At 39.5% G+C, this 18,378-nt stretch overlaps 2 protein-coding genes across 7 annotated transcripts; both read left to right on the forward strand.

Moving 5' to 3' along the window:
- Positions 1-2,090: 2,090 nt before the first annotated feature.
- Positions 2,091-15,860, forward strand: LOC145434030 (uncharacterized). Its single transcript, XM_080311311.1, has 4 exons — positions 2,091-2,262; positions 10,837-10,944; positions 13,586-13,660; positions 14,467-15,860. The coding sequence occupies exons 1-4, from the start codon at positions 2,196-2,198 to the stop codon at positions 15,789-15,791; spliced, it is 1,575 nt and encodes a 524-aa protein (XP_080167437.1). The 5' UTR covers positions 2,091-2,195; the 3' UTR covers positions 15,792-15,860.
- Positions 3,341-6,303, forward strand: LOC145445395 (uncharacterized). 6 transcript variants are annotated; one of them, XR_013916995.1, is made up of 6 exons: positions 3,341-4,522; positions 4,851-4,926; positions 5,293-5,379; positions 5,552-5,621; positions 5,682-5,745; positions 5,808-6,303. XR_013916995.1 is itself a non-coding variant. In XM_080323607.1 (5 exons), the coding sequence occupies exons 2-5, from the start codon at positions 4,890-4,892 to the stop codon at positions 5,692-5,694; spliced, it is 207 nt and encodes a 68-aa protein (XP_080179733.1). In that variant the 5' UTR covers positions 4,372-4,522; positions 4,851-4,889; the 3' UTR covers positions 5,695-6,303. The 6 variants fall into 6 exon arrangements, 3 of the variants coding, with proteins under 3 accessions (XP_080179717.1, XP_080179733.1, XP_080179726.1); XR_013917006.1 differs by lacking the exon at positions 4,851-4,926 and having other exon boundaries at positions 5,308-5,379; XR_013917002.1 differs by lacking the exon at positions 4,851-4,926 and having other exon boundaries at positions 5,308-5,379; positions 5,873-6,303.
- Positions 15,861-18,378: the final 2,518 nt, after the last annotated feature.

The following is an 18,378-nucleotide window of genomic DNA, read 5'->3' on the forward strand; positions in this document are numbered from 1 at the left end:
ATCGATATGCCATGGAATTCTCTGATAGTTTAATAGCAAGCCATGCTACCTGTCTCTACGACACGTTTGTGACGCCGATATTGGTGATCCACAGTTTCAATGTGTTTTTGTGAACAACGCGCTATAAAATTGTCGACGTATACAGTCTAGAGCAGTGGTTCTCAACCTTTTTCATCTCGCGGACCGGTAAAATTCGAAAATATATTTTGCGGACCAGTGGACCTTAAAAAAATTGAAATAGCCCAAAATGTAATGTATGCAGCCGTATTTCCGCAAGTATGGTACTAGAGCAGGGGTGGCAAACCGTTGTGCTATTCGCGGCTGCATTTCGATGACTTATATACGGCGTACGGGCGCATTTCAGAAAATAGTCGTAACGAACTAACTGAACTCAAAATTCCCACGTTAGACTGAAAATGTCCATTTCTGGAGAATCCCGGGCTAATCTACCATTTTATATCACTTCACCAAAATCGCTTCATAGGGGTCATGGTCATGTTAAAACTAATGACTGGGAACGGTAATAGTCGCGCGAAGCGCGAAAAATTTTTCCGATTCACGAATGAATTCCTTCATTAATATTCCTAGTTTTTCATATTACTATCACATATTTCGTCGCAGTGGAATCAAATTGACTTATGTACAGTTTTCAAATATCAAATGACAATTTTTATAACTTGAAGAAATCAAGTTTTTGCATAATTTTCAATGGTTTTCGGCAATATCTTGGCCATGGTTATATCTGTTTTATTAATTCAAGGTCAATCAGGGCCAATATATATGGCTGAAAGAAGATGAAAACTTTATGTAAAAACAATTTTCTCAAAATGTGTAAAATGGTCATAAGTCACTTTGATTCCACTGCTATACGATTTATCCTTTCTCAGCCAATGCGATCAGATCAGAGTTGATGGGGGGGGGGGTGTTTTCGGAAATTAGGGGCAAGTTATAAATGATGATGCATCTTTGGGTGGGCAAATTGTTATTATAGCCACTTCGTTGCGTGTTCTTTTTTATTGACCAGCTCCCATCAGGATTGTCGGTATAGTGGAAAGATATGGGAATCTCCCAAACGTACCAGAAACAAATTTCTTTCGTGAGGTATTTCTATGAGGGCGGCGCATCATTTCCTCCGCTGTTCGCACCAGTATTGTGGGGCTCATATTGCAAGTGGGACTACGACTTTAATAAAATCGAAAAATGATGTCTCATTGAACCGCGACTTGGCGCAAAGAAAATTTCGAGAATGAATAAAATATATCAAAAATTCGGGAGTCAATTCGCATATTGAATTTTCTTGTCTGCTGCCGCCAACAGAAAGTCATTGAATTACTTGTCCACGGCCGCAAAAACTTCCTTCTACGACCGCAGGTTGGCCACCCCTGTACTAGAGGGTGAGGGTTTTGTTCGGAATTAAATATGTTTAAGATGGTATTCATGTAATTTTACGGTAGTGTCTGCTGAGTGCTGAGTGGAGATAAAATTGACTTGCCCAGATAAACATGTATAGGCTATAATTTCACGCCGAAGGCCGTGGATTAACCGACTGCGACAACACTAATGATTTTCTTTCTCTTCCACATTATCCAAAGATGAAGCGTTTTGGAGTAGGACCAAGCACCTTGTCGAGCTATCTTACTCATTTCCCACTACTACCAGACGTATAGCCCGGTTACGAGTACAACGCGCCGCACGAAAACACCTGGCAACGCCGATACCTGGCTATCCACAAAATTATTGAATGGAAAACCAATGATCGTACGAATTGCGCGGTTTAGCGAGTCAGGTCATACTTTGCGAGTCACTCGTATGTCGTCACCGGAGACAGCTTGAACTTCAAGTCAAATCGAACATGTTTCCTAGTCTAATCTTACCTCACGAAGTTATGCATCAGTTTAAAATTTGACGTTTTATATATTTTACCAATGGACAAGCAGCCTTCTTACGTCTTGAAATTGAGGTATAAAATCCTAATGTACCGCGCGGCAGAAAAGTCGTCGTGGACCGGCACCGGTCCGCGGACCGGCGGTTGAGAACCACTGGTCTAGAGTACTGGACGTGTAACTGTAATGGAAGTGCTGCGCTTCGGATAACCAAGATCGAGGCAAATGTTTGAATGCGACAGGTAACTAGAAAAACTAGTTGTTGTTTATCAAGCGAATTACTACAATCAGTGAAGATACCAAACTGCTGCAATGGCAGAAGGAGGTCACGACCCCCGTCCTCCAGATATCAACCCGTCGTCGGAACATACTATCGCGAGTGAGTTCTTATTTTCACAACCTTGTCGTAAAAGGAAATAACATCCAATTGCGAATATTTGCAGAGGATGCAGTCGGTACTAAGTAATTAAATAGAGTCCACAGCATACTTCTTTGTATAGAAGAGCACTTCATGACCGCTTCTATAATTCCACCGCTGCTATCAGCTCTACATGTGAATCTTATAATGATGTATATACAATATGAAAAAAGCAATATTGTTGACCAATTTCATTCAATCGCCCTTTAAGCGAATATGAGGATACTCGGCTTTTCCATAAAATTAATATCATAACGTAACAATATGTCATTAGGCGGAATATATGTATACTGGATATCCCTTCAGAAGTTGTCTCAATCATCTAATATGGACCCAAGGCCATTTTCACTATTATCTCCATATCTTTAAAGCGGGTGTCTTTGACGTCATAAAATCCCCCTTGGAGGGTATTCATCGTGGTATATTTTGTTTGGTATGTCGATTTCGCCGATTTCATCAATGAATTCTCCAGATTCTTTTCCCTAAGGGTGGATTGCACAGATGTCGATTAATACGTAATCGCCGATTAAACGTCAGTAATCGGCTGGCTTCCCTTGCACAGATGACGATTAGGCACTAATCGATGAATTTTAATCGGCCAAATGTTATCCGCCGAGCGAGGTGTCTAGAAAGTTAATCGGCTGTGTGCTTCGCGGCGACTGCTGTCGGGGCTGGCTACAGGTACATTGGTATTTCGTATGGAGATGGTGTTAAGTGGATGTTCTGACGTGCAGTTGCGGTATTAGCTGAATATATTGTTCTCTGACACTACTACAACAACTGTTGGACTGTTTGTGCATATTATAAGCGTGGGCCTACCACAGCCGATAGTACCTTATGCTGTGATTACCGGTATGGTATTTTTTACAGACTGTACAGAATTCGATAGTATACTTTGTCAGTAAAATATGAGGACGGAAAATTTCAACAGACAAGAAAAGTTTATAATAATTGAATTAATAGAATAATATATTGAAACCATGGAAAACAAAAAGACAGATGGCAAAACAACAAAACAAAAGATGTTGCCTGGGATGTAATCAGTAGGGCCATTTTTATATGACCTTAAAAAATCAATTATATGACTTTATTTTTGGGAAAATATGACTTTATATGACTTTATGCGAAAATCGTGTATTTTTTTATGTAACCAATGTCACTCATGAAACTGACGAGTAAAACATGAACAACATAACAGTAATACACATCTATTTTTAGTTTAAACCACTTTTGTAGTACAGTTTCGTGTAGTGTGGAATGTTGGAGTCTTTAAAGTTACGATTTGGACGTAAAAATGACTTTAGTAAGGAAAATGAGCGCTCCACAGACGCTGATGTTGGTTGACACTTCTGCAGTTTTGCATACAGCGCTGGTGAAATGTCTTGTCTTTGTAGCTCCATAATTTGTTTCACATCGTTTTTGTCCAGTCGGTTCTTAAAGTAATTTTTGAGCTCAAGCGGATCTTTTCCGAAATCGAGGGCATTTAGATCAGCATGAGTGTCTTTAATAGTGTACGTACAACTTTTTATTTTCAGTATCAAGTTTGAAATATTGTTATAGTGGAGGCATATTTCTGTTAACTGACTCGTCGACTTTGGATCGTTCACTGAATCTTTGACGCTCTTTACAATAACTCCTTCAGCTTCCCATGCGTTGACTATTTCTTTCACTTGTGTAAGTCTCTGAACTTCAAATGACGTCCCACTTCAGTGCACAGAAGTAAAACAGATTGTGTAGCAACACAATGGAATGTGTGACCTCATAATGCAATGTGTGACCTCATAGGTCTGCGACTGTAATGTTATGTAGGCTAACCTTACAGTTTGCCTTCGTTCAATCAGAAATTGCCTTACTTTCTTAGTGCGTAATTGCTTCAATTGGCACTTTTTATTTAAAGTATACAACAATATGACTTTATAACTCAAATATGACCTAACCAGGAAAATATGACTTTATAACTTTCTTAATATACCCCATATGGATGCGATTTTTGCGGTAAAATTGATTTCACGACTTACTAATGCATAGAAAAAAATATGACTTTAATGACTTTAAATGGCCCTAGTAATCAGTAAGAAAAATTGGCCAAATCCAGAATGTATGGAAAAGTTTGGAAACAAAAAGCAAAAAAGATATACGCATCACGACGCGTCGAACGAGCAAAAGCTGGCGGCGGCCCACCGCTACCTTCAGTTGATGACCTTTATGGAAAAAAGTTTCGGTAGGTAACATTACAAGCAATTCTTTAAAATTTGCAGTTGGTGATGTATTGTTTCCATCTGTGTTTATCGTGACTCTCGGCGTGCTTCATATTCGCATTTCAACGCTCGTTTCGAACTGAATAGACAAATTTTGATGACTATGGACAACATGAATTCATTGTCTTTTTGTAATTCCCAACGAACTAATCATATCCAGAGTCTGCTGCACATTAGCTATACGAAAATGACACATGGGGAACACTGCTCGGCATATTCGACTGTGAACCGCTCCTTGATTAATCTGCAATTGTTTTTCATAACACTGGTATATTTATTATCACTTTTCAGACCATATTCCATCTCAAATTGAATGTCTGAAACATCCGTATGACGACGATACCGTATTGGATCTACAAAAACAACGGTGAGTACATTTAGGACATCAACTTTTTTAATATGTTGCAACCAACGGCAGAGGAACTTGCATCCTATTTTAATTTGAAACAGTATGGCTTTGCTATGCTACTGTGCAGGCACCTGAGCCATATCATTTACCATATTATTGTTAGGCTTGCAACTTGAATTGGAAATTTGAATTTGAGTCAGGATTTCTCATATATCACATTGAAGAAGTGACTGGAGTCAAATCAATTCATCCCATTCGAAACAGGTAATTTTGACCCGAGTCAAGTCATGATTTTAGTCATTCATCCTTCCTCGCGAGGTTAAGAAGAAAAAATAATTTGAAAGTAACTTTTCTAATGTATGTCTAACTAAAATTTTTATTCAGATGCATATTCCAAAGACTCAGTTTGCACCTTCATCATCGACGAGGATGTGAGCGCAGAGGCTGGTTCTTCATGTCACAACAGCGATGGTAAGTTGAGGTACTAATTTGAAATCCATATGAATCGTGTTGGTACTAACATAGCCACACGAATACTTCAAATAGAACATTGCGGGTTGTTTTGATTGACATTAACATTGCTCTATTGAATTTGAACTCTATTGAATCAATACAACTATTGTTAACCATAGTTTTATTGCAGCAAATGAAATTGCTGCCCTTTTCGTTGTTGATGGCGATGTGACGCTTCCTTCAGTTCCCTCGACAGACCGGTAAGTGTTAGCATACAATGATGGTGATGCAACCCACAGTTTATTCATTACTACATTCAGATATGCAAGATGAAACAGAGAACACAAAAAGCTCAACGCCAATTGTCTCGAAAATGAGAGCCAGGTGTGTTGATGAAAAAAATCATATTTTAACTATAATGTTGGTGATCAAAATGTGGTGTTCAGAAATGAGCGTCCTGGAAATGGCAAAGGAGCAGCATGATATCAGAATGAAATATTTTGAATTACAGATGCATGTCAAGTACCAGAAACTGAAAATGGAAAAAGAACTGCAAAATTGAGAAAATACAGCAACGAATCGAAATAGCACAAAAACCAGACTTGGACAACTAGTAAATTGGCTGTATAATTAGAATAGTAAGTGCGAAATGCCAGTAATATAATTCTAACTTAATTTCTGGTTTTGCTGAAAATTCTACAGTAGAACTCTACAATACTAAGCGAGTTGTGCAGATTCAATTTCCAAATTTTCACATATGCAGTAATCCCTATTCTAATTCAATTGAAAAATAACTACTGTCTATAATTCTATTCTAATTTGGGAAAATATGCAGCCATAATTATCATTATAGTCTAATTTTGAAAAGCTGAATTTCTAGTTGTCCAATTCTGACTACAGCATAGGCTACTGGATCTCGTAATAAAAATAATTGACGAGCAATGGAATGTGTGGTTATTGGTCTTCAAACACGAGCTAAATACTCAAGACATTCCAGAGAAGTGATTTTGAACAATCTGTCTGCGCTGAAGTCGTGCTCGGTTGTGCCGTCACGTTATCGGTGTCGCTAACCTCCAGGGTATATTCCAATGGATTTGCTCTGCCTTTGACCAATCTTCTTGGCACTCTCTCTTCCGCTAGGCTCTTTAACATATTGAGGGTAGCAAGAACATTGAGGTATGGATGCATTGTTATTCTCAGTCGATATTGCACTATATTAATGTAGCTCTCTATAAAACAGGTTGTATTGAATTTTATGGTTGACCAAATTCTTGATAAACTGAAGTGAGGTTTGGCTGTCAACAAACAAGATTACTCAACTAGGTAACAGCAGATAAGTTTGCATTGCAAAATTGTAACATAAATGCATTGCTGTTTGTACAGCACTTGAGCACATTGCACAACAGTTAGATCCTTGCAATGGCTGAAATTTACTTCTACACTCCTGCAGAGCCAATTGTCATTGGTATGGAGAAATCAAAATCGTATGCAAATGTGTGTGTATGAACTCAATTTGTATATCTTCACATTGGTGAAGCGGCTAATGCACCAATAAACGGAAAATAAAATTCTCTGAAAAGTATCTATCTAGTTCTAGATATCCCAGAGTAATGAGATAAATGTCTTGCAATATACGAAATTTGTAGTAGAGTTTCTGGCATAGCAATACCGGTATAAGACGATGATTTTGGTACGCTATTCCTATAATACCTCTTTTCATGACCTCAAAACGTTTGTTCTGACGCGTTCTGGCGTTCATAACCTTACACTGTGAAGTAGCAACAGTCTAGTTAGCTGCTATACGCTAGGGTTACCATATTTTTGTGAAGCAAATTCCGGACACTCTATAGCGCCCACTAGCCCATTTACAAATGAGGTATTACACATTGTCGGTCAATATGACGTCACACTAGCAAAGCATTGCCCATCGACAGTATACAAGAATAGAGTGAAACATAGGTCATGAATTATGTCATCTGTAATGTGAGCTCTTGTGATTGCTACTTGCAATGGTCTGGAATGGATTTCCTCACGGGCCGGATGAAATCGTCTGGCGGACCGTGTCTGGCCAGTCGGGATTGAGTTTGACAGCCCTGCTATACTGTTAGGTCGGTGCGGCTATCTAGTTGTGTTCTTTAACCAGGTCCGAAACAACATTTTCCAGCCCCCTTCTACCCTCCAAAAAAGCACCGATCTTGGGCCTACCATTGGGTAATCGCTGTAACGTCTTGGACACGTATACTATATCATTTGGTTGTTCAATTTTATGAATGAATTCTGTCAATAATGTTGAATCTTCCATATATTAGGCTACTATAAAATTCACCAGCAGGTTGCCTATCTGATGATTTCCAACCTTTTATGGTCGCGACCTCATTTCCAACTTGAAATGTTCCGTGGCCCAGCGAAAACTTGATTAGCTGATTACTAAAAAAAATCAGCTTGCCCAAACTTACTCACTTCCTATTTTGGAAGCTGATTACGTCCAACATCTTCACGATCCCCAGATGGAGGCAACCGACCCCAAGATTTGGAACCACTGTCTGTGACTGAAGCATCCAATCGGCCTTTACAAACTCTAGGAATATGCCGTGAGCTTATAATTGCGATTACAATTAGAATTATTTCAGTAAATGATGGTGATTTATATTTATGTTTGATTGCATTTTTTGCGAGGGCCGTGCCTGGTTCCCATACTCATATCAATATGCGTTGCATTAACCCGCGCGTAGCGCGAAGAAAAATTTCTAATAGCATAAATCTGCTTGAAAAGAATATTGTGTAAGCTGATTTACGAAAACTTTTCAGCTTTCTTCAAGCCTTCAAAATTCCGGACATTTAGGCATTTTTTACAATTTCCTCCCGGACGCAATTTTTCCAGTGAAATTCCGGACATGTCCGGGAAATTCCGGACGTATGGCAACCCTACTATACGCACATGACATCGACTAAACATACATATCTATGAAGAGCGCATCTCTCCCTTATGACGACACAGTTCATATCGCCACCGACCGAAAACAGCTGATTGCTACCTTACGTCATTTGCGTCGATTTGCGTCAGTAATCCGCGATAAGATAACTCACAGGCGAATCCGTATCTGTACCACAGAGTCACCAGGTGACCTTGCTCGCTGATTAAATTATCGCCGATTAAGGCAATCGGTGATTACTTTTTAATCGACATCTGTGCAATCCACCCTAAGCAAAGTTCGATTCAGTTTTATCAGTAAGTTATGCGAATTCTGATTGCTAGCTGGTCTTTCCAAATGCACAGTGACCAGACGAGGGCCAAGACAATGATCAAAACCAGACAAAACCAATCACGCCAATTGTCTCGTTTCATAGACCTTTTAAATAGTATCACCGGATCTTCTTCAATAGACCCCGGGATCGAAACAGTGTTTCACATGGCACCAGAAAGTGTTTCCCATGAACATAACACAATTTTATAAACGTCAAAATAAATTGTGTTTTTTGCCTTTGGAGAGACGGAAAATAGGGTCGGATGTGGGATAGGATCAAAGTTGGGGTTAGGGTTTCCCAAGATTACGGTTGGGGGAAGGGGATATTAGAGTTGGAGGAGAGGGAAATATTAGGGTTAGGGGAGAGGGGGATATTAGGGTTGGGGGAGGGGGATATTAGGGTTGGACGTGGGTTAGGGAATCCCTAGATTACGGTTGGGGGATATTATGGTCGACAGAGGGTGGGATATTTGGGTTGGATATCGTGTCCCTCACCCCAAACCCTTAGGATACCCTAACCCACCTCCAACTCTAATATTGCCCTCCCCTAACCCTAATATCCCCCTCTTCCCCCAACCCTAATATCCCCTCTTCCCCAACCCTAATATCCCCTTCTTCTCCAACCCCAATATCCCAATTCCCCAACCCTAACTTTGGGATATCCTACCGTCGAATTTGACCCTAACCATCACTCACATCCAACCCTAATACCCCTCTTCCAACCCTAATATCTCCCTCTCCACAACCCTAATCTTGGAATACCCTAACCCCAACCCACATCCAACGTCCCTCCTTCCTCTACCCTAATACCGTCCTCTCATCCAAGCCTAAGATCCCTCTCCCCCAACCGTAATCTTGCGATACTCTAACTCCTACTTTGACCCTAGACCACATCAAACCCTAATATCTCCATCCCCCAACCCTAATATCCGTCTCTTCAGATGCTTTAACAAACAATTTATTTTGACGTTAATGAAATGTTATCGTGTTCATGAGAAATACTTGCCGGTGTCATCGGGAGCACTGTTTCGATCTCGGGCGTATATCAAAGAAGCGCCATTCACCGCCACAATCCACCACAATACCAGTATTGCGAGCAGCCATAATGTCAAAGAAGATTTATGCCCGCAACTGTTACATTATTATCATTTGAAATAAAAATCGTCATTCTTTATTGGGTCGGAATAAAGTTTGAAATCATCAATCGGCATTAAGTTCTTCTGCTAAATTGCACTTTGTCATCAAATGAGGAAACTTGTTATGTTACAGATGAACTAAAATTGGGGTGAATATTACTGACACTACATATCATACACCTTCAAATAGCGTTTACTGCCTGAAAACTAGCTGCAAATGTCTACATTTGTTCACGACATTGCAACCCAACGTGGCTCCTTCCAAGTAAGATCCATGACAAGCCATTGTCACCCGTGCAACTAGCAAATGCTTCCCATGAACACGATAGACATGTTTTGAAGAGGAAAACGGAGATAAATATGACATTAATAAGACAACATTTAAGTACAATTTTTAAAACAAATATATTACCTAGCAATTTCTCATTTCTGCACAACGGCTTTCAACTGGTAACGTCACAAAAGCTGCAAAATGGCTACACGGTCAAAACTACATCAACGTAAACACTCTGGTGTATCAGCTAGTGAGCGGAAATGGCCTCAGGATCTTTGGGGGCTTTGAGGGAAAAAACATCACGTTCAAGATAACCGAAATTGCTCATAAAAGTGCTTTTATGTACTAAACCATCTTTTGGGTCACAATGGCCGAAGTTTCCTGACAATTTTTCAAATCTTAAAACGCTAGTGTGCATGTTAGTGATTAGTTTAGAATAACAGAATACAATACATGAAAATTTTTATTCAAATAACAACTTCGCAAAATTTCGTTAATGCCGAAATGGTTTCAATTTCTATAAGCGATCATGATATCAACGCATCTAACGGGCGTTGCATTACAAGTGAGTAGTCATGATTACCACAACACAATATAAACAACGTCACCCTCGGCCCGAAATTGATTCCTGTTGTTCATTCTTCATTCATAGTATTAACTGTCATGTATAATTGCTATTGTTATCCAAGATCTGCTGTGGATGTTGGATTAATGTTGTTTTATCTTTATTACAGTCAATCATTCCTAAATTCACGTAATTCTTGGCATAGAAGGAAATACAAATCGAAATCCCTTGACACGACGTTTTGTTTCATTATAGGACATGCAATATTGGCTGAAGGTGATAACGTCATTCAAGATTTCCGAAATGCCAGAGTGAATGTTGTTGCAGGAGATAAGTACACTCAGTACACGAAGGTGATTAATGGTAAGCAAATGTGGTCAGTAACAACGTAGTTCTACTTTTGCCGAGAACTCGAGTAGGTTTTTTCCTCATTGCATTAAGCACACTTAGTAAGGATATTATGATTGTCATGTTACACTACTTACTCTTACAGTATCGGTTTACTTTTCATGCTGTTAAAGACATGTTGGCGTCACTTGCACTAGTAAAATTGTCTTAACAAGTGGCGGACGAAGTAGCCCCTTCATCACGTTGACTGAATGCAGTTTCGAAAGTTGCACCAATTTGTAGGGCCTTTCCAGAATAATACGTTTGTCTCGAAGATGAAGTCAATATTTCAAAATTGTCCACCTCCGAATAAATACAAAATAAACGTGATCTCAAGTCTAAGTTACTTTTTCAAGCTAGTTAATTGCGTAGCCTACTCTTCAGTTCAATTATGTTACCCGTCCACTGGAAGCATTTTATTCATAATTCAACGGAACGCTGCGGTGCATCTACTTCTACTTAGTAGTAGTGTTGCTGCTGTGATAATCACTGATAAAGGGCTGGACTTCGGTATAATTGTTAGGATATTTACTCAAGGAACCTGTGAAGTAGGACCTGAACATTTTAGGCTACATTTCGACTTCTCAAATGAGGGTACGCGAGATCATTTCCGGGAGACCGCGAGCAATTACATTTTTCCAGCACTGCAACGATCTTCCACAACATTGTTTTAATTCTCTTGTAACAAGCGTGAAGACACATCAAGCTTACCAAATGCAGCGATTATTTAGGCATAAACCCGCATTATTTGACTTTGCCGTGTAACATTACTTTCCTTATCTATATTTACGGTAGGGAAACCTGTTTCTCTACTGTCTCGATGATGGGAGTTACTCTACATTCCTCACTGCAGATCTTGAATAAGTTCTAATAGAAATATGGTAATCTTATATTTATGAAGGCTACATGATATTGTAATCTTCAGCGTTTTTTTATCGGTCTTTTATATATGAGACTCGACTAATATGGTGAAGTCGTGTCAATCAGTGTGTGGTAAGTGGTGTTGCCTCCGCTACCACTTCCTGTTGTGACGTGTAAGCAAGGTTTTCAATCATGTGCATGACATGTGCAAGCTAATTCATCAATGTGAATGGTATAGGCTATTTGAAAGCGTAAATACGCATTTTTTCGTGTTTTTCTTTACACTTGCGTACACTTTATGCCATATTAAGTAATTCATATACATGCACAATCGCGCATAAACCGAGTTGATTGCAATATCCAAAGAATTTTCATTTCTCGCTTATCTACAATTACCGACACAATAGCAGGCATATATACAGAGGTACAAATGATAAATTAATTGTAAAATTGCTCATACGGTAGCAACGATACGAAATTAAATTATACACTGCACGGAAGACATTAAAAGAAATCCTGACTGTGTGCTAATGTCGGAATTATATTTAATTTAATAATCCTTCGCTCCAATAAAGAACATGAAGACATATTTTCATTAGGAAATCACATTGAACAGTATCATTGTAATTAATGACACAAACCGGATGAGAGGCTTGCCGTGAGTTTCATTGTTTGCGAGACACTGAGCCATAGGGAATCAGATTTACATTCGGCTATACAGATTCAGGTTCGTTAATGTATGAAATCGAACTGGTTAGATCAGTGGTTCCCAAAGTTTGCGCCAGGGGGCGCGGACCATGAAATTGGCGATTAGGGGACGATGACTATCAGATTGGACGGTGGGGGAGCGCTAAGAGCATATGGGGACGGCGTAGGTTTAGAATACAACGTAGTGTTGAAACGATTGATGAATAAAACAGCTTTATACGCACTAAAAATACAGGATCGATTCAGTCAGGGCCATTTAGGGTCTTGCGTCTATTTAGTAAGCTATACCGGGTAAGTCCATTGTTACTAGACAATAACGATCCTGCCCATCAATGGACTTATTTAGCAGTCGGCTGAATCCTTAGGAAGAATGGTTCATTTTGTGCGGCGAGAACTACGAAGTACTTGAGAAGTTACTGCTCACTGCGAGGTGCGATGGCTTTTTAAGATAAACTATCTTATGTGATTTTAAGCCGTGGCCATCGACACGGCGTACTTGATTGCGAGAAACGATATTGCATCTACTTGACGGGCATATAATAGAAAATTTATTAGTAGAATATATCCGTGATGAAATCCGAGCAAAGTGGAAATCGCATAGTTATCATTCAGTTATGAGCTAGTGATAGGAGTGGGAAACGATATTTCGACACATAGTAGCCCAATGATGACGGGTCGATTACACACTCATCCGCAATGTCATGATTTTTTCGAATTAATTGGTTGTATGTGCTTATTTATCAGTTGCGAAGCAGTGTCCCATATAGTTATTTCCCCTCATCCGCGCGAGTGGTGTCTTACTAAAAGCCAAGAATTGGATCGTGTTATAAGTCAGCAGTTACGGAATAAAAGTGAAGAATATCGGCCTGCTGTAAATGACCATAGTAGCAGACTGACCAAATAAATACCTCAAAACAAACAAACTATAGTTCTTCGCAAAATTCCCAAATGATTCGCGGCACCCCTGACAATATTTGGTGGCACGTCAATGATACTGTCTACATGACCAGTATCAGCCTACATATAAAGACAAGCACATTTATTACAGAGCTCACTGTGGTTAATCTATCGGGCAGTACTGAAATTAAAAGGAGAGTGGATTCGCAGATAAGTTTAGGAGCTGGTGAGTTTTTATAAAACATCTGAATGGTTTGTTTGACCTACATGATAGTGATGAAATATACTCTTACTGCAAGCTTATTCTAACTTATTTCACTACTTTCTAGACCGGTTATATTTTAAGTTACTTCTACTTGATAGATTTAGGAATGCCTAGTTATTTACATATTTGTGAATCTCAACTTTTACTTCTTCTTGAGTAGTAACTGCAAGCTACGAACAACCATGACTATTTTGACTACCTCTGGCCCATGCATAAATTTTATCCTTCGGTGACTTCCCACTTACTTCTAGCCATGGGAGGTGGATAGCTATTGGCTGCGGGCTAATCAAGTAAAAGGGTAGATCCAAGTAGCTTTGAATCCCGATATGCCTTTGCTATACCGATTTTACCTGCCAATCTCAATCCGTAGTCGACAGTCCCTGTCATCAAGTAAAACGTTAAAAAGTAACTGGACGCGATGTACCCAAACCAATTAGTCAACTCGGAATCCAGTCACCTCCTTGAATTCCCTCACTCACGAAATTCGAGTATATAGTATTTCGACTATAGGATCAAGAAATGGCAATACCGTATCGACGAAATAACTATTAGAGTGCATGTTGTTTTTCTTCTGAGTCGATTTCGGAATTAATCATATTGACGCATGCATTGCGAAAGTGCGGGTACTATACCTGAACGACCAACTACCAAACCCAATACTTTTCTGTCAATGACTATACTAATAAGATCATAGCTGTGTTGTGGATATAGCACATAAATGAATATATCGAATCTGCACGATCATCTTATTTCCGACTATTTTTTAGAAATGTCATTTCTAGCAAAGACTAGGCTACATCTGCGAAACGAAGTTGGGGAAATCAAAATGCCTGCTCGTCCCACAACAATGGTGATAGATATGCAAAACTCTACTGACGGCAATCCGAAAAATGGAAGTCACGGTACTAGCAAAACTGTGTTTGGTCGCGACGTTGAAGAAATATCTCATGTCCAATTTCACGATCCCTTGAAGGACGAAGCTCCCAGACATGTTATGATTCTCGGAGAAGCGGGGGCTGGAAAATCGACCATTTCAGCAATGTATTGTTTGGCTGTAGCCGATGGAAATGTTGAGACGCTTCGTAGTGTACAACTTGTTCATTACGTCCAGGCAGCCCACCTTTACAACAATAGTACCGCAAATGCCTTTGATCTCTTATTCACCGAACAAATGACTTGCGATCCTATGACTGAGCTAACGGAAAACGAGAGACGTGCTGGAGCAAAGTGGTTAAATCAGAATTCTGACAAGCTATTATTGACAATTGACGGCCTTGATCAGTGCTTAGATAACTTTGCTGTGAATAGTCTACCGAAAACCGGTCAACAAAATAATTCTAGACTCAGTAAAACAATTGCTAGAATCATGGGTGGTAACATATGGCGTGGTGCATACATATTGACTACGTCGCGGTGGAATATTTACTGGAACTTTACTAACGATCAGAAACCCAATAAAGTGATCGGCATGAGAGGACTTGACGACGAAAATCTGAGATTGGCGGCATCAGGACACTCTGTTGATGGTGATCTGATGATTGATCAACTCGTAGATACTTCGCCGAAATTATTGAATTTGTGTCGAATTCCCATGTTTCTTAAGTACGCAACGAATGTTTTTAAAACGAATTCGGAAAACTTGCCTGATTGCATTTCTGGCCTCATGTCGGCCTTTTTTCGTAATTTCTTCCGCTTGTCCTCTGAAAAGTATGGTGAAATCACAAGACTGGCCTACCATGGAATGTTGGAAAATTTATTCGTTTTCTCCCGCTGTTACTTGGAAAACTTGGGAATCAATCCAAAAGACCTGAATGACTTCTTGTCTGCTGGAGCAAATCCGGAAAAAGATCAAGATATCGCCAATTCATTTGACGATATTTTTGCGTTCTCCCATCAGACGATGCAGGTCAGCGACGTTTATGTAACCAAAATGTGCCAATTCGATAATTGCAAAGCTCCGTTCCAAACACTATGCACTTGGTATCAAATAACCCAGGGTAGGCATTTCTGGAGCATCGTTGTGTTGTCATCATGGGGATTGACCCAGCAAGAAGTAAGGCTGACCATGAAATTGTTATTTGTCTTTGGTTAAATTAATATTAATCACCCCTCTGTGCACACGTTGATGTGTCTTCTGAAAGCAGTAGAAACCAACATCACTGTACATTAGGGCTCTTCAAAAATGACTTTTTTTCTCAAATCGTATTGGCTACTTGATAAAATTGTTAGGTTACCTAATTTAAGCCTACACACAAAATTTGATTCAATTCCAGCCAGTAAACCGCTTTGCTACAGGAGAAGAAAGTTTCTATTATTATATAAAAATAAATAATAAAAAATTTGAAATTTTTCTGTTCACCCCATGAAAGTGTTAGGCTGTCTATAGAAACTATGCTCACCAAATTTAGTTCAATTCCAACCAGTGGAAGCGGAGTTATTGCGGTCGAAAAATTTGGATTCGAATAAAATAGTATAACGATGACCGATTCTTTGTTTATTTATTATCGTTCTGCTCACCGTAAATACTATTTTATTCGAATCCCAATTTTTCGACGGCAATCACGTTTTAATGTGATGGGGAGTTGGTGCAATTTATTGCGATAGTCGCGATTTTCAAGTCCAGGATTGAATTTTATCTACATTAATGGTATTTGTACAAATCATCGTCTCTAAGCTCACATCATCAGATTTATCGTTAGAGCTGCTGGAGGTTTGTTTGTTTTGTTTGTATTCACGCATATACCGTAGCGCTTATCGCCTACACCAGAGGTGTCAAACACGCGGCCCTCAAGTCCATTTTGTGCGGCCCGCGACGGTATTTTGGATTTCGAGGTATTCGACAATATTTAACTATCAAATATCCTTTGGTTTAAATTTGAAAACTGGAAATTCGCCCAAAACTACTCCAGAAGCCTGAAACTACTCATCAATCTTCACTATTACATCACTATAAAAAGTTACCACGCAGTGGAAGATCAAATATACTTGGGCGATTGGAAATTTCCATTGCTATGGCACAGTAACCATTATATTCAAGTTGTTTTTGATATGTTCCAATATTCTAAGGTAAATGATTTAATTTGACTTAGACAATGGACATGATCAATAGACTTGCTTTCAGGAGTATGCCTGAAACCCGGATTAAGCGGTACTGCTTCAATGCTCAGATATCAGGCAAATCTTTGCAAAATTCTAAAATATTCTACCTATAATTGTGTCACGTCAAATGTTCGCTAGCTACAAAATCATAACGCGACAGCTTTTACTATGTCCTGAAGCATTTGTAGCCTACTCTCGGATGGTGCCCATAACTAAATATACAGCAACTATGCCAAGTACAGCAACAATTTTATTCAAATATTTTAAAATGTAATTTTTTTTGGCGTGGATTCACAATAATAAATGACATTTTCAAGATGCGTGTGGAATATCAATCTGCAAGGTCCCATCAAATAAGGCATACTCGGAAATACATTGAATTCCCCCATTATTGGTGATGCGGCCCGCGGCGCCATCAAAAAGTGGGGAATTGGCCCGCGGGCACATTTGAGTTTGAGACCTCTGGCGTACACGTTCATTTGCGCCACGACATTATTTAAGTAATTTCAGTCCGTCACCGTTTGTAATGTTTCGGACCACTTACAGTTCTCGCTCTGTCTCATCATCGGCCACCCTCGTTTTTCATGCGTTCATAGCTTGAACCTTGCTACCGACTTTTGGCTTGGCCTACTTTAACTCCGGGCTTTCGGAACACTGCTACGGCAGTTAGGTCCGCGATGTGGCGTCCAGGGAAACCTCGGACACATATAAACTTGGTAGAGCCGAGACTCGTACCAACGCAACAGCCCCTCGCTTCCCTAGCTGAGGGAGGTGGTGACTTCAAAAATATATGGGATATCAAATTATCCTCTGGTGGCCTGTTAGTTATTACTTTGTTTTATGTTTTTTTTTTTGCGACCTCCCGTCTCCTATATAGTCAAAATATATTGGAATCGTCCGAACGTACCATATTAAACCAAAAGTAAAACTGCATACGCTATTAGAAATTGGCATTTCTGCACGGGGCGCGTCATTTTCCTCTGTGGACCTTCGGATGACATTTGTACTATGATCTCAGATTGGAATCACAGTATTATTCCGCGGTGGTTTTATTTGGTAATAATGTGTCATGGCGCGGTAATGGAAGGTGCTGAAATGCCTATTTTGTATGAAGGATGCTTATTTTCTTTCTTAGTGCTGGGAGGGTGCTTATATTAAAGTCAGGGTATCAAATCTTAATAAATCGCGAAGGGGCTACTCTAGATGTTTTCGAGGTCGCGATTTTTCCTTGGTGCCGGGGTCGGGAACTAATGGTTCACGACCCATATATATGGCTCTTTTGGGTATAACATATGGGTCTTTGCCATTTTTTAAATCTTATACTGAATTTGTGAATATTGCATAAACTAGTAAGTGAATTTTTATCACGGTCCGTAATAATTTTTCTCGTGGTAGTATAACCATTTCTTTGAATGCTAAAGGTAATGCCGTATCCATGGTTAGGGACTCGTACCCTCTTTTTCAAAATCCTAAAATTTACGTTGCTGTCACGCCGGCGATCAATATCCGAAGAACCCCACGCGAAATCTAGGATTGCAGGATACGCTGATTCATTCAAAGAGAATAGCAAACATAATGAC

Source organism: Botryllus schlosseri, chromosome 1 (assembly GCF_051294905.1).
Source record: "Botryllus schlosseri isolate E-star chromosome 1, Bs_hap1, whole genome shotgun sequence".
NCBI classification, from domain to species: Eukaryota; Metazoa; Chordata; class Ascidiacea; order Stolidobranchia; family Styelidae; genus Botryllus; species Botryllus schlosseri.

Coding starts and splice junctions, on each gene's coding strand:
- LOC145445395 (XM_080323591.1), top strand. CDS start 4,357: ATGGCCCTAGTAATCAGTAAGAAAAATTGGCCAAATCCAGAATGTATG. Junction 4,523..5,307: donor CTTTATGGAAAAAAGTTTCG/GTAGGTAACATT, acceptor CATATTCCAAAG/ACTCAGTTTGCACCTTCATC. Junction 5,380..5,551: donor TTCATGTCACAACAGCGATG/GTAAGTTGAGGT, acceptor GTTTTATTGCAG/CAAATGAAATTGCTGCCCTT.
- LOC145434030 (XM_080311311.1), top strand. CDS start 2,196: ATGGCAGAAGGAGGTCACGACCCCCGTCCTCCAGATATCAACCCGTCG. Junction 10,945..13,585: donor GTACACGAAGGTGATTAATG/GTAAGCAAATGT, acceptor CATTTATTACAG/AGCTCACTGTGGTTAATCTA. Junction 13,661..14,466: donor GCAGATAAGTTTAGGAGCTG/GTGAGTTTTTAT, acceptor ACTATTTTTTAG/AAATGTCATTTCTAGCAAAG.